The sequence below is a fragment of the Sciurus vulgaris genome, assembly GCF_902686455.1.
Source record: "Sciurus vulgaris genome assembly, chromosome: 11".
Classification (NCBI taxonomy): domain Eukaryota; kingdom Metazoa; phylum Chordata; class Mammalia; order Rodentia; family Sciuridae; genus Sciurus; species Sciurus vulgaris.
In genome coordinates, this window is record NC_136472.1 from 57,639,261 (window position 1) to 57,655,609 (window position 16,349).

Here is a 16,349-nt window from a genome sequence, read left to right on the forward strand (position 1 = left end):
CTTTATTTTTTAAATTTGTCCTTTTGGGCTGCACTTGACTTTGCCATACTTACCTTGTGGGTTACCATATGACTTTAACATAAAGAAGGAAATTTTTACTCTAAAATTCATGAGCAGAAAATTTCTAATCCTAGAAGGATGATTTTCAGGTGTTTCTTTCATTCAAGACATATTTTCACCCATAGAATATGCAGTATTTGTCTTTTGTGAATTAGGCTTATTGTAAAAGTTGAATGATAAAGTTACCTGGGCCTACTTCACCAAAGTCGAATTACACTGACCAGTTTCTTCTGGCAAAAGAATTATGTTTCTTTTCTGCCCAGATAAGGAATAGAGAAGTTTTTGTTTGTTGGTTGGTTGGTACTATAGGTTGAATCCAGGGGTGCTTTATCACTGAGCTACATCATCGCCCATTTAAAAAAAAGATTTATTTTGAGACAATCTCACTAAATTGCTTAGGTCCTAAGTTGTTAGGGCTGGCCTTGAACTTGTGATCCTTCTGCTTCAGTCTCCCATGTCACTGGGATTACAGGTGTGTGCCATTGGGCCCAGTGAGAAGTTTTATCTTTATAATATCCTATGACTAATGAGTAGCAGAGAATAGGACCCAACCAACCAGTTACATAGAAAGATAATTTGGGGGAAAACAACTTTCCATTTTTAAAATTTCTTCAATTTTTAAAATTTCTTTTTATTCAATAGGATTTTTACTGTTACAGAGAAGTAGGAATATTACAATATTTTTGATACTTTTTTTTCAGGCTTACTCAATGCCAGATATGGCCGAGGATGGGTTGATCACAGAAGATTAGCTGTAAACAGCTTTCGCTATTTTGGATATGGCCAAAAGTCTTTTGAATCCAAAATCTTAGAAGAAACCCAATTTTTCATTGATGTTATTGAGACATACAAAGGTCAACCTTTTGACTTTAAGCAGTTAATAACAAATGCTGTTTCGAACATAACTAATCTGATCCTTTTTGGAGAACGATTCACTTATGAAGACACTGATTTTCAGCACATGATTGAGTTATTCAGCGAAAATGTGGAGCTAGCTGCCAGTGCCTCAGTTTTCCTATATAATGCCTTTCCATGGATTGGCATCTTACCTTGTGGAAAACATCAACAGCTATTTAGAAATGCAACTGTGGTCTATGATTTCCTCTCCAGACTTATTGAAAAAGCTTCCATCAACAGAAAGCCTCAGTTACCTCAGCATTTTGTTGATTCTTATTTAGATGAGATGGATCAAAGTAAAAATGATCCATTATCTACTTTCTCTAAAGAAAACCTAATTTTTTCAGTGGGTGAACTCATCATTGCTGGAACTGAAACAACAACCAATGTATTACGCTGGGCAATTCTTCTCATGGCCCTTTATCCCAACATTCAAGGTGAGGATTCTTTGGATGATCTCAAGTAGGGATCATACATGTTTTAAAGTCTTTAACCATGTACACAGCATTTTTAGGAACTTCTGCTATGCTAGCCAAGATGAGGATATTTCATAATAATGGAGAATTTTCAATTCTAGTATTTCAAGTCAAGTTTAAAAAAAAAAAAGCAACTCTGAAATAGCTCTTATTGCTCTTATTGTGCCTAATTTATAAATGAGGACAAAGTCTGAGTGTCTGGAAGTGGCAGAGCTGGGACCTGGACTCTGGTTTTTCTCATTCAGGTTTTATGTTTTAGTCAGGAAAATTCCTTACGAAAGTGATATTATTTCAATTCCAGGTTTATTTAATTTTTCTTATTTTTTACCACAGTACAGGGAATTGAACCTGGGGGTGCTTTACCACTGAGCACAGGGTCTCACTAATTTGTCCAGACTGGCCTCAAACTTGGGATCTTTGTACCTTGGCCACCTGAGTAGCTGGAAGTACAGACATATAACACTACACACATTGTGGTGGTATACTGTTACAAGATATAGGGCATGTATTTCAAAAGAACTCCCAAATAATGAGAAATGAGAAACCTGGGTCTACCTGTATCCTGTTGAATTAACAGAGATTATTTTAGATATAATTCTAAGAATTATATAATAACTTGAACACTTTTTCTCTGACAGGACAAGTTTGGAAAGAGATTGATTTAATTATGGGCCCCAATAGGAAACCTTCTTGGGATGACAAGTGCAAAATGCCTTATACTGAAGCAGTTTTGCATGAAGTTTTAAGACTCTGTAATGTAGTTCCATTAGGGATATTCCATGCAACCTCTGAAGATGCAGTTGTACGTGGTTATTCCATTCCTAAAGGTACAACAGTAATTACAAATCTTTATTCTGTACACTTTGATGAAAAGTACTGGAAAGACCCAGGAGTGTTCCATCCTGAGCGATTTCTGGACAGCCGTGGATGTTTTGTCAAAAGGGAAGCTTTGATTCCTTTCTCCCTAGGTAAGAGAACCTTAAAATATAACAATGACTCATCATGTATATAGCATTTAATCTGAAACATCCTGCTCTAAAATTAAATATTCTAACTCTGAAAACATTATTCTTTCAGTAGAGAATTGTTTGATTAGAGGTATTAATACCTATTTCTACTCAAAGTAAGCTATGACTTATTAACTAGAATTAAACTATTAAGAACCTCTGAATTCTTCTGGAATTTTTTTGCTTGTGATTTTGTGACTTGTAATGAAACTTGTAGAACCAGAAGTCAGTAACAAGTAGCTTCAGAAATAGACTCTGAGAGAAGAAAGACATGGCAACTTGAAGTAAAACTAGAATCTAGCCTTTTGCCCTCCAGTTTATTGTGCTTCATCTCCAACTAGGAAATACTGCTTTTGCTGTGAAAGAGGACACAGATCACAGACTCATTAAGATAAACTAGAAACTCTTTCTCATTATTGAAAAAAACACACATTTAGTCAGTTGAAGTAAAACAGACTTTTCTTGGATCTATAGAACAAAATGTCTTATCTTAAATTAGATCTTTCAGAGCATATCTTAGGCTCTGTTGCAGTGTGCAAGGGAAGTTGGAGATGAGACTGAAGTCTTCCAAAAGTTCGTGATCTAACAAAAGGAGGTAAAGGAATGTTTTTGTGTGCTGAACTACTAATTTCTATTCTTTGGGATTTAAGAGAATCATTTAGTAAGCAAACTTCCTCTAACTTTCTTTATATTCCAGATTTCCTTAATGTCATCCAAATATTTGACATAAATTTTGATAAATGCAAATTTTTAACAGTCAGGTATGGTGGCACATGCCTATAATCCCAGCAACTCAGGAGGCTGAGACATGAGGATCACAAGTTTGAGGCCACCCTCAGAAACTTGGTGAGACCCTGTCTCAAAATAAAAATTTTTAAAATGGGGTGTGGATGTAACTCAGTGGTAGAGTTAAAAGAGTCCTGATTTAAATCCCAATACCATACATTCACACACACAAAACAAACAGAAACATATGTCTGCTTTTTCTGTTTAGGAAGAAGACACTGTCTTGGAGAACAGCTGGCTCGGATGGAAATGTTCTTGTTTTTTACAACATTGCTCCAGCGGTTTCATTTGCATTTTCCACATGAAGTAGTTCCAGATCTGAAGCCCAGGTTAGGCATGACATTGCAGCCTCAGCCCTACCTTATCTGTGCCAAAAGGCGCTAAAAGTTCATAAATGTTTTGGGGAATAAGAATGTATGTTTCCTTACTTCTGAACCTTATTTAATCTAATCAGTGTGGTGTTTGGACAAGTCACAGTATCATAAAGTCAAATGAACACAAATTTGTAATTAAAAATAGCACTAGAGCAAAAGCAAGTATTAACAATGATATATTTTTAAGTTTCTATGACTTCTAAAGTTGAATTCTCTGTTGAAAAGCACAAAGGTTCGAATGATAGGTGTTGCATAAAATGCTAAGGGACATGAATATCCTCGTTTGGTGTAAGTTTTCTGTCATCCTTTCTTGACTCCATGTGACTCCTTTCCTTCAGAGCTTGGCTTCCAAATGCCAATTCCTTTTTGACCAGGTTCTAGTCCAGTTTAATAGAACATAGAATTAAAACCCAAATAAATGAATTGGAACTACAGAGGCATTTAGATATGGTGGCAGATGATTGAAGAAATATAGATTTAATGTAGAGCCTGCCAGTTTTTCAAATCTTGCTCCTTGCTGTGTCTTCATAAGAACTGTCATTCTTCCTATTTGTGAAGGTCTCTGTAATCCCTGAACATCTGTCCTTACAGCTGAAATTCAGTAAATAATGTATTTAGAATAAAAAAGATACATGGATATTGATTTTTTGTAGGCATGTTTTCTCTGACACGACTTTCTAAAACCAGTTACAGGGCTTAAAGATTAAATCATTCTCTATTTTAGAGGTCTTTAGGCATTTCCAGGGCTAGTGTTCTTTTTCTAATGATGGTAATGTTCAAATCCAGAAACATGCTTTAGAGACAGGGTAATCATGTAAATTGGGACACTTGAGAGTGATGAAGTGCTATTAATAATCATGCCAGGACAAAAGGTAAATGAAGCCTACCCTGAACTGGAATGTATCTTTACTCATTTATAGCTATTTTATATTATCATTTTTTCTAAAGTTGTACATTAAGGGTTCATGCTCTTATAAGTTGGTTTATGAACAGTTGCTACCACAGAGTAAGTGCACATAGCAATGACTTGCCTTGAGAATTTGGATTTAATCTTAGTTTTGCCTTATCTCTTAAATATTTTCAATTTTCTATTTAGAAATCAGTAGTCTTTGTATCTGATATATATTAACATGTTTCTAGTTGCAAGGGAAAGAAATCCTGTGCAAATTTGCTTCAATAATAAAAAGAAGTTTAAAAATGATGTACAGAGTTTTGGGTTGACCTAGATGCTCCATAGTATAATCAAAGATTCTTTTTTCTTCCCAGCCCTTAGTTTTGCCTTCCATATGATATCAGCTTTATCTTAAGGCTGGCTTATGGGAGTACAGGTGCTTTGCTCACCTCCAGGTAGAGAAAGCAAGCTTGAATTGTTTCTGGGAGAGCAGGGGAGTTTTTCAGATACTCCCCCAAAACTGTTCTTTGGGTCTCAGAGGTCTTTACTGAGTCATGTACCCATATATTAACTTAGAACTATGTCTTGTGAGTGGGATTATAGTTCATTTGGTTCTGAATATGTACCTAACTATCAGAACTAGTGATAAATTTGGCTTCCCCCAAAGTGAATGTGCTACTGAGAGGATGGTATGGTTGTCTAAACAAAAATGAGGGTAATTATGAAGAGAAGGGAACTAAGTCAGAAGATCAATTACACCATAATATCTACTTCCCCTACTTTCTGACCACCTACTTTCCATCCTGTCTTTCTGAGTCTTATAGATGTATTATTCAAGAAGCTACTTCATCCTCATTCTTTCTTTGATGCAGCAGATCCCAGCCTTGGACCTCCTCCTTCCTATCATATCTCCTATAAAAGCCTAAGTCAGACTCTATAGTTTGGGGTTGCTAGCGGCCTGGCAGTCACACTGAGCAAAGAAAATTGTGAACTAAGGTAGATTTAATAAAAATTGAGGATGTCATATTTTGCTTTTGAATGCTGCCACTACTGCTTCTATGATTAGGACTCTGTAAACCTATATAGAATGCTATTTTTTTCTTTTTTTTTTTTTTCCTTTTACTGTGCCTAAGGAAATGTTTGCATTTTTCCTTAATCAGGGTAATGGGAACCTTGCAAAAATCATAAAAGATACAGATTCATAAATTGTTAAAAGGTAGAAGAGCCACAGTTACATTCCGTTAATTACATATTCAAACAGGAGAAGTGATTCCTCTAGCTTACTGGAGATAAATACGCTATTTTCATCCCATATTCTTTTTACACCCAATAATTTGTATTCTGCTTTACAATTTATAAGATTTTTCATTTACTGTCACCTTTTGATCATATGGAGCCAATTAACTCCAGTAAAAATATGGAACTTTTGTAAACATATAAATTAATATGAATTATTCAGTGATCCATAATAAAAAATACCTGTGTTTTGGAATTACATTGTAACAATTTTTTATTGTTCAAAAGAAAGCAGACATAGGAAAAAAAAGGCAGGATCCAAAGATGTATAAACATAAAGATTACCACTGACACAAAGCTGAAAACATTTCTAGATATCAGGAGAACTAAAATGAATTTTTAAAGAAAAGGCCAAGTAATATGAAGAATTGAGGTCTGTATAGTAACATGAATAAATGTACATGGACTTTTCACACCTTTAAAAAGTTGTTCATATTAGAATCCAAAATAAATTCAGTGCTTCATTATGTCATGTAAAACAGATACTTAAAACATAGGTTAAAGGTTTTGAAAAAATATACTGTTATTATATTTTGAATATCAAAATTTTTGTAGAGAAATTTCTCTCACTAAATACTTATATAATGTAATTGATTTGCAAAGCTTAAAATATTTACTATCTGTCCCTTTACAAAAAAAAAGCGTTGCTGACTCTTGAATGAGACAAACCATTAGCTAACTTGATTAATCAAGGAAAAGGGGAAGACAGCAGAACTACTCAAAATACAAAAAAAAACAAGGAATAATAAAACAATTTCACAAAACAATTTCAATAATTGTAAGAAACTGATTGATACTACTCAATGCAAAGAAATCTGAAGACCCGAGTGAAATGGATAATCTTCCAGGAAAAATATAATTCGTCAAAATTATATAGGACATAGTAGATGCAAGGTCTGACATTTGCATACTTGAAGAGCCAGAGAGAAGAGAAAGACTGAGACAGAAGGTTGAGAATTTTCAAAAACTGATGAATGACATCAAGCCAGAGATTCCAGATGCCAGGGAATGCCATGCAGAATAAATAGAAAAATTGAAGAGATGAGATGATTGCTAGCTTCACGTAAGGACAGTGGCATGTTGGAAGATAAACACATTATATTGTCAAGATACTGAACCTAGAATATTATGTGTGACCCTAGTAACCTTCACTGCAGAAGCTGAAAGACATTTAGAGACACAAAAGTCAGGTTAGTGGTTATGTTAGTGTGGAAGGAGGGAATTTTGATTGGGAAGGGACACTGGAAGGGCTTCTAGGGAGTCAGCAATATTTGCTTTACAGTGCTGTTTGCTCTATAACATTTTGATTTGGTGTGTATATTTTTGTGTGGTTTTTTTATATGAGGATATTTCACACAAATATTTGAAAGTTTACTCATTATTATACTCATTTTTATATGTAAATATTCCATTTATAAATTACCTCCCAAAGCAGATGGCCCTCTATACTGAAAAAAACTGAATAATTTTTTAACTATTCTAAGTATTATACAGAGTAATGATTAATAAAAGTTTTAAGTATAAAATTAGTTAATTTAAAATCAGGAGATATTTTGTAAAATTGTGAATTTTCAGGTGTTCTTGTTGGTTTTTCTGGTACTAGATATTGAATCCAGGGCACTCCACCACTGAGCTACACCTGCAGCTCTTTTTGTTTTTTATTTTGAGGCAGGGTCTCCTTAAGTTGCCCAGGCTGGCCTTGAATTTTTGATCCTCCTGCCTCAGCCTCCCAAGTAGCTGACAATATAGGCGAAAGCCAATGTGTCCAGTATTTTCAACTTTTCTTGAGAAAACATGGAAATCACATCAATTTGGACTGGCATTTTGAACAACTGGAGATGAGTTACGGTTTTTTACAAGATATATATGTATCCCACCATTTCCACTTCATTAATTTATGCCTGGTTCTGTAAGTGGCCGTCACTTTAAATATTTAAAGATAGCTTTCATTCAGGTTCCTCTATGATTATTTGCTTCTGCAAGCTAAATATCCTAGGTTTTTCATGCAGTTTAGTTCTTACCACCCTTTTCTGAATCTTTTAATTTACCAATGTTCCTTTTAAAACATATCATCTGACTGTTTCAGAATGGAGTGGATGCAGATTTTAAGGAATGCAATTTAAGGTTTCCTTTGTCTTTTTCTTTTTTTAACCTGACAACACCTCCTAGGACTTTTATTCTTAGAGGTCTTATTAAACTGGCTCCACTTCATTTATCCTTTACTGAAAGTGGTTATTGGAATTTAATTGCAAGGAAGTAATATTTTTTCTTAAATTTCTTCTTACTGGTAGATTGATTATTCCTATCTTTTTGGATCTTGTGTGTCTTCACTGAGGTTGGTAATGTGGAAACCAGAGACCTAGACAAAACTCTAGAAACCAGATACCCACTTTACTGTCTTTCTGATTAAATTGATTGTGAATACCCTCTTTAAAAGCTTTCCTTAAAACAGAAAAGAACCCCCTATAGGGAATTTGGATTGTATAAGAATCCTCTTCAAGATGGAGTTCTGGGACCATGAACTTGAGGGACCACTTCCAAACTAAAATTGGTAACAGCTGAATTTGATGCTGTTCTATAAAAATACAGTTGAAATTTGAATACTGAAAGTATATGACAATAGTGCTAAACTTCCTAATAATTCTAAAATTTTAAATAACTTTTCCCTAAAATCACTGGAATTTTCATATTAGACAATCACATCATCTAAATGACAGTATTGTTTCATTTCCACTTGTTTGGGCTCTTTTTTTTGACTACTCTGATTAGAATTTCCAGCACAGTGCTGATGAAAATTGATGGTAGTATACATTCCTCTTTAAGGAATGATTCTATCATTTCATCATTAAGTGAGACATTTGCTGTAGGATATTTTATTCATACCCAAAAATTTAAGTTCCCTTCTATTCCAGGTTTCTCTCTTTTCCTTCCTCCCTCCCTTTTTCCTTCTTTCCTTCTTTCATTTCTTTATTCTCTCTTAAATGATGAAAGATGACATTTGTCAAGTAATTTTTTGAAACTATTGAGATAGTCTTCTTTTTCGCCTCTAATTGGTTAATATGATAATCACATCAATCCATTCTAATGGTAACCTTTACATTCCTGGAATAAATCCAGTTTGCAAGTGTATTATTTATAAATTCTGCAACTGAGTTAATGAGTAAAATTGGTTTATAATTTTTCCCTTCTTATGTTCTTAGGTTTGATATCAAAGTAACAGCTTGTAGAAGGGTTCAGTTAATGTTTTTTTTTTTTTTCTCTGTAAATAATCTGGAATAGTTTGTTTTAATTTAGAATACTCAGTTCCTACACTGTAGAATTTGCTAATAAAATCATCTTACCGGGTGGGGTGTGTGTGTGTGCGTGTGTGTGTGTGTTAGGGTGGGCAATAGATTTTAAATACTGTTGGAATTTTTTATTGGTTACATGTTTATTTGGGATTTCTGATTATTTTGGGAGAATTTTAGTAAATTTTGTTTCTCTAGGATGTTGATCAGTCCAAACTCAGAAACTACAGAAGTAAAAGGACTTTATTTGGGATCTTAAGAATTGTACTTTGGTAGGTATAAATTTAGGTAGCTCTGAATCAGTGGTCCAAAGGCAGCAGAGAAGGTGAGAGCTTATGTTGAACAAAGAGTGTTAATTTATTATAAGGCAGTAAAAAATGGTCTTGTGGGGAAACAACAGGTACTGCATGTGACCAATAGAAGATGAAGAAAACTATGTATGTATTAATTTAAAATATCCATAAAACAGAGTCTGAAAACCTCTTGAATATGTATCTTGAGTCTGTGGGCATAATGTTAATTATTCCAGATGCCTGTGATCAGATGATAACCAAAGTTCACATTGGTAGACAATAGCTGGAGTTATGCCTAAGTCCTGCTTCTTAATGGCCTCCTGACTCCATTTTGAAAAAAAACTTTAAAATATTATTTTCATCATGATATTTCTTTTTATTTTTACAAGAAGTTTTTCATTTTTATCTAAGTTTTCAAATTTGTTGACATAAAACAGTTCAAAATATTATTTTCTAATTTAGGCCTTTTTCATTCTTCATATCAGTATTTGAGCTTTTCTCCCTTAATTGCACCAGTTTTGTCTGTTTTGACTCTTAGGATTGTTAAACTTCTTTACTATACCTTTGTTTTCTATTTCATGAACTGATCTAAGAATTATTTAGTTTGTATTCTTTATCTGAATTTTGTTCTAATGTCTGACTCTAACTTCTTAAGCTGGACACTTAGCTAATTAAATTATTAGTCTTTCTTTTAATATAAATATTTAATGCCATAAGTCTCAAGTACCATACCGTATTCATTGTATCTCATAAATTTCTGAAGGTAGTATGGGTGTTTTAATTATCATTCATTTCTTATGTTTAAATTCTCATTATTTCTTTTTTGATCCTTATTTAGGAGATTTCTTCAACCTATCAAGCATACTTATTTTTCAAAATTATTATTGCCTATTTCTAATTGCCTTGTCAAAGAACATGTTTTGTATGATAGTCTTTGAGATTAAGACTTGCCTTTATAGTCAACTCTTGAAAATGTTCTTTGGATATTTAGGAAAAAAAAATATTCTCTAATTCTCACATTTTAGGTTCTATGTCAGAACTAACTGTGCTGCTTATTTAGATTTTTTTTTCACTTTTTAAAATTTTGATTCACTGTACACAAATGGGGTACAACTATTTTTTCTCTGGTTGTACATGAAGCAGAGTCATACCATTTGCATAATCATACGTGTACATAGGGTAATGATGTTTGTTTCATTCTGTTATCTTTCCTTCCCCCCACACCCTCCCCACCCCTCATTTCCCTCTACAAAATCCATCCTTCCATTCTTCCCTTATCTTCCCCACCCTGTTATGTATCATCATCCACTTATCAGAGAAATCATTCAGCCTTTGGTTTTTTGGGATTGATTTATTACACTTAGCATGATATTCTCTAACTCCATCCACTTACCTGCAAATGCCATACTTTTATTATTCTTATGACTGAATAATATTCCATTGCATATATATATCGCACTTTATCCATTCATCTGTTGAAGGACATCTAGGTTGGTTCTACAATCTAGCTATTGTGAATTTAGCTGCTATAAACATTGATGTAGCTGCATCACTGTACTATGCTGATTTTAAGTCCTTTGGGTATGGACCAAGGAGTGGGATAGCAGGGTCAAATGGTGGCTCCATTCTGAGTTTTCTGAGGAATCTCCATACTGCTTTCCAGAGTGGCTGCACCAATTTGCAACCCCACCAGCAATGTATGAGTGTACCTTTTTCCCCACATCCTTGCCAACACCTATTGTTGCTTGTATTCTTGATAAGACATTCTAATTGGGGTGAGATGGAATCTTAGGGTAGTTTTGATTTGCATTTCTCATTACTAGAGATGTTGAACATTTTCTCATATATTTATTGATTGCTTGTAGATCTTCTTCTGTGAGGTGTCTGCTCATTTCCTTAGCCCATTTATTGATTGGGTTATTTGTATTCTTGGTATAAAGTTTTTTGAGTTCTTTATAAATTCTGGAGATCAGTACTTTATCTGAAGTGCTGTGACAAAGATTTTCTCCCACTCTGTAGGCTCTCTCTTCACATTGTTTCCTTTGCTGAGAAAAAACTTTTTAGTTTAAATCTATCCCACTTATTGATTCCTGCTTTTATTTCTTGTGCTTTTGTAGTTATGTTAATGAAGTCTGGTAGTAATCCAACATGATGAAAATTTGGACCTACTTTTTCTTCTATTAGGTTCAGGGTCTCTAATCTAATTCCTAGTTCCTTGGTCCATTTTGAGTTGACTTTTGTGCAGGGTGAGAGATAGGGGTTTAGTTTCATTTTGCTGCATATAGATTTCCAGTAAGTGATGAACCCTCTGAAAGAGAAATTATCCTCAAAAAAAAAAAAAAAAATACTTGGGAATAAATCTAACAAAAGAGGTGAAAGACCTTTACAGTGAGAACTACAGAACAACACTAAAGAAAGAAATTAAAGAAAACCTTAGAAGATGGAAAGAGCTCCTATGTTCTTGGATAGGCAGAATTAATATTGTCAAAAGGGCCATACTACCAAAAATGCTATACAAATTTAATGCAATTCCAATTAAAATCCCAAGGATGTACCTCATAGAAATAGAGAAAGCAATCATGAAATTCATCTGGAAGAATAAGAGACCCAGAATAGCTAAAGCAATCCTGAGCAGGAAGAGCAAAGCAAGAAGTATCACAATAGTGGACCTTCAGTTATACTACAGAGCAATAGTAACAAAAACGGCCTGGTACTGGCACCAAAATAGACAGGTAGACCAATGGTACAGAATAGAATAGAGGACACAGAGACAAACTACATAAATACAGTTATCTCATACTAGACAAAGGTGCCAAAAACATATAATGGTGAAAAGATAGCCTCTTATTTATATCTTTTTTTTAAATTTTGGGTCTCTTAAACTTCTCACTCAGTATGAATTTGCCAATTTATTTCTGTGTAATTCCATGAACTCTTGATTTGTGCATCTTTTAAGCTACTTTGTTAGATAATGCTTATCATTTCGTTCCTTTTATATAGAAACTTAAACATTGTGTAGTGACTCTCCATCCCTTATATAATGCTTTTCATCTTAAATGTCCGTTTTGGCTTAAGTTTATTCTTTAGGAACTTGGGCTTTGTATCTTCCCCACCCCCCACTGTTTTCCTTCAACTTCTTATTTTCATGTTTTAAATATGTCTACTGTTAATAGCATACTGCTGAAATATGTTTGTGAAACAATGTGGCATAACAGTAAAAAGCACGGACTCAAGCCAGACTACCCAATGTGAGTTTAAGATTCACCTGTTTGATCCAATTATTAGCTGTGGCTCTATAGGGAAGTTACTGTTCTTCATTTTCCTCCTCTGCAAAAAAGAAATAATGCCATACCTACCTTATAGGATTGTGATGAAATACAAATTAATATATACAGATAGTAAATCATTAAGAACAATGCCTAATACATTGTAAGTAATGTGTAAATGTATATTTTAAAATGCAGATGGATTTTTTTTGATTGGCAAATACAGTCTATTTACATTTATTGTGCAGATATTTTAAAATGTCTTCCTTTTTTTATTTTATTCTATTTCTCCTATTATTGTATGATTCTTTTTTTCATCTATTGCATCTTTATTAATATATTGTTCTCTTTTCCCCTCTACTTGTTAAGAAGCTATAATCTTTTTATACTTTTAATGGTTCTCCTTGAAATTTTAGTGACATACATAATTTAACAAAGTCTAATATCTTAATTTCCTTCCTAAAATATACTTTATTGATTTACCTCTCTTATTATCCAAGATTTTTGTGTTCTTTTTTTAAAGTTCCACAAATAATAACTGATTTTAGTTCATATACATGATTGGTTAGATTTAGCTACTTGTTTCCTAATTTATTTACTTAACCTTCTTTCATCTCACTCTTTCCTCTGGGCTTATTTTGCTTCCTCATGAAGTATATGCTTTAGAATCTTTCTAGTGAAGTGTAGTTCGTGGACCACCAGCAGCAGCATATCACTTAAAGAGTTTTCAAGAAATACATACTATTGTGGTTACTCTGGATGCCTCAAGGTCCCTATCTTAATTAAGAATTTCCAAATTCTACTCCTTCACCTTGTGATTATACCAAAGTTTAAATTCAAATGTCAGCTTAGGGACTGAAATTAGATGGCATAGTTTAACACTTAGGGATCCTGCTCTGGTTTCTATTCTAAAATGAAATAAAACCAAACTTCAAAACCCTTGGAGATTTCTCTTATGTCTAACAATGAAACCAGTTCTGTTGTGGTAAGTACATTATTTCATCCTTCTTAGCACCAGCAGCCTAATTTGTTGAGTCTCCCACTTTTTAACCTAAAGTAATCTGACTTTTGTCTCATTATTCCACTGAACTCCTCTTGCAACTAGTGACATCTTTGTTGCTAAAATAAACAAACATTTTGAGATTTCTTATTATTCCATCCTTCAGGCAGCATTAACATTCCTTATCATGCTGCCTTATTGTAAGACACTTTACCTTGGCTTCTAACATATGCTCTTTTCTTTTTACCTCCACAGCCACTTTTTCTTAAGGCTCCTTCTCCTCTTGTTGTTAAAGGTTAGTGTTTCCCACAGTTCTAAACTAGGCCACCTTTTCTTGTCACTTTGCCAAGAATTATGTATAATCTGACTCCATCCTGTAGTTTTCATTATCAGGTGTTTGTTCACACTCAAATCCATATTTCTAGCCCACGTCTTTCTTCCAAGCTCCACACCTATACTGAAATAACCTGAATGTCTCAAGCCCCTCAGTCTCATCTTGCTCCAATCTGAATTCATCTCCTCACCCTCTATCATATCACAAATCTACTTTCTCTGATAAACCCTGTATCTCAATAACTTACATTGACAGTTGTCCAGATCAGAAATCCAAGAGTCATCACCTCTTTTTTACTGCCATATCCAATTAATCACCAGGGTAATTGATTCTATATTAACCTCAAATCCATTCACTTCCCTGTTGTCAACCTGTACAACCTATCCCAGCCAAGACCACAGGATCTCTCTATGCCTAATTCTTGCTCTTTCATTCTATCAAAAGACAAAATTAGAACTGCCAAAAGATAAAATTATGACAAATTTGATTATAGGTGTCACAGGCTTTTATTTAGGGTTCATAACTCAAGGCAGCTTCCATTCTACAAAATAGAAAGATAGCTCCCACCAATCAATGGCAGAATAGTGGATTTGTAAAGTGGGAACAAAAAAAGAGTAATAGAAAAAGAACTTATGGGTTAACATGAGGTTGCCTTTATTTTTTTTTTTAAGGGTTAAAGCAGAGAAGACTTATTGCATTGAGCTATTTTGGATAGACTGGAATCTCCTGTTTTTAGGAAAATCTGATCTCTTGGGGATCTGTTTCCTAAAAGTTTGAAAGTTTCAGTCTGATAATGTTGCTTTTAGCATGAATGACTCCATTTTGACTTGGTCTGGTCTGATGGGGTCTAGGGCAGGAGCTCAGCCCAAAACAATGACCTCCCATAATTTTTGGTTAACAATTCAAAATTAGATGCTATCTAAATGATCCTCATAAAATATAAATATAATCATGTTACTCTTCTAGATTAAAACTGTTTCTCATTTCCTTAAGAATTAAGTTTATGGCATGACATGCTTTACAAGGGCCTTCATTAACCACCATCCCTTTTCATTAACCAATCCCTCTTTTTGCATTCCATGTTCTAACCACCCTAAATTTTTTTGGCTTCAACATCAGGATGGTTTTTCTTCTCCTGGCCTCTATATATATCCTTTTTTTCTCTTACTACATACAAACAATCATGTTCAAGTTAACTTTTTTTTAGATTTGGTTAAAGTTTAAGAAAGAAATATAGCGTCAGTTTTCATGAAAGATATTTCAGATTTTTCTTTTCTCTCTTCAAAACATTTTTTGAGATAAATACTAAAGAGAAAATATCAATGTATGCTGTCATTAATATGTAAGGTAAATGAAAGTATGTGTTCATAAATATATAAAATACTTCTAAAAGAAGCTTGACTTAGGGAAGAGAAATGGTTCAAGGTCTGCATAGAAGGAAAACTTATTTTCCAATATTACACGTTTTTGTTTTTGAATTTTGAAGAATTTTCTTATGAGAATAAAAAAAAGTTTTAAAGCTGAATAAATAAATGCCCCAGCTTTGAGATTCATCAGACATTATCTCATCAGGCTTTCCAGTAAGAAGCTGAACCTTTAAGATTAGGAGTGATGGTTATTGAAATGTTTACAGTTTAGTTTTTTAAAGAATAAAGGAAGAAAAATACATTTAATTACTGATTTCAAACCACTAGATTTCTGATAATTTTCTGTATAAATTTAATTCTCCCACATTTCATACTTCTACAAACCCTTTATAAATTTACCTGAAATACAAATAATAAACATTGGACTCAAAGAACCTGAATTTTGGTGGGGAAAGTATCAAAATTTTAGTTTTGGCTTTAACAGTATGTTATCCCAAATCAATATGTGATTCTACCACCTGAAGATTATATTTGGCATTTTTCCCCTCAAAATTTTCAAAACATATTATAGTTACTGAAATAATATATAAATACAAATGACACTGCTATAATTTACAAAGAAAAGAAAATATCTAAAATGTCAAGCTCTTAACACTTGAGCTCTCAGCTTGAAAGTCTTCTTCTGAAAAGTTGTTCATCACTGTTCTTCCTGTTACTGCTATCCCACACTCCCTCTAGAGCTGCTCATATTAGTTGGCTCTATTTATCTTTTTTGTAAAGTTTGTCTCTATGAGGTGATGAAATCTAGAGGGGTAGGGGAATTTCTAACTCTGTAAGCAATACCAGAATCTCCAGGTTGCTTATTAAAGGAAAAAGAAAAGCTAAGTGTGAGAATAGCAGAAAACAGATTTCAAATACTGAAATAAATTTTTAAAATAGATTTTTATGGAGAGAAGTATCCGTAAGCACACAGATGTTACTAAATATTTCTAGTACCAGTGATTTACAACAAAT

At 33.6% G+C, this 16,349-nt stretch overlaps 1 protein-coding gene across 6 annotated transcripts in view; it reads left to right on the forward strand.

The window, feature by feature from the left end:
- Positions 1–16,349, forward strand: part of CYP2R1 (cytochrome P450 family 2 subfamily R member 1) — an 84,935-nt gene that overhangs the window by 10,147 nt on the left and 58,439 nt on the right. For 3 of the 6 annotated variants that reach the window (XM_079104243.1, XM_079104244.1, XM_079104245.1), the window contains exons 3-5: positions 762–1,394; positions 2,072–2,401; positions 3,435–3,555. In XM_079104243.1, coding sequence (XP_078960369.1) covers positions 762–1,394; positions 2,072–2,401; positions 3,435–3,555 — 1,084 coding nt within the window. Of the gene's footprint in view, positions 1–761; positions 1,395–2,071; positions 2,402–2,939; positions 3,036–3,137; positions 3,287–3,434; positions 4,238–16,349 lie in introns of those variants that run through there. The other 3 variants (XR_013757767.1, XM_079104246.1, XM_079104242.1) reach the window with 3 other exon arrangements.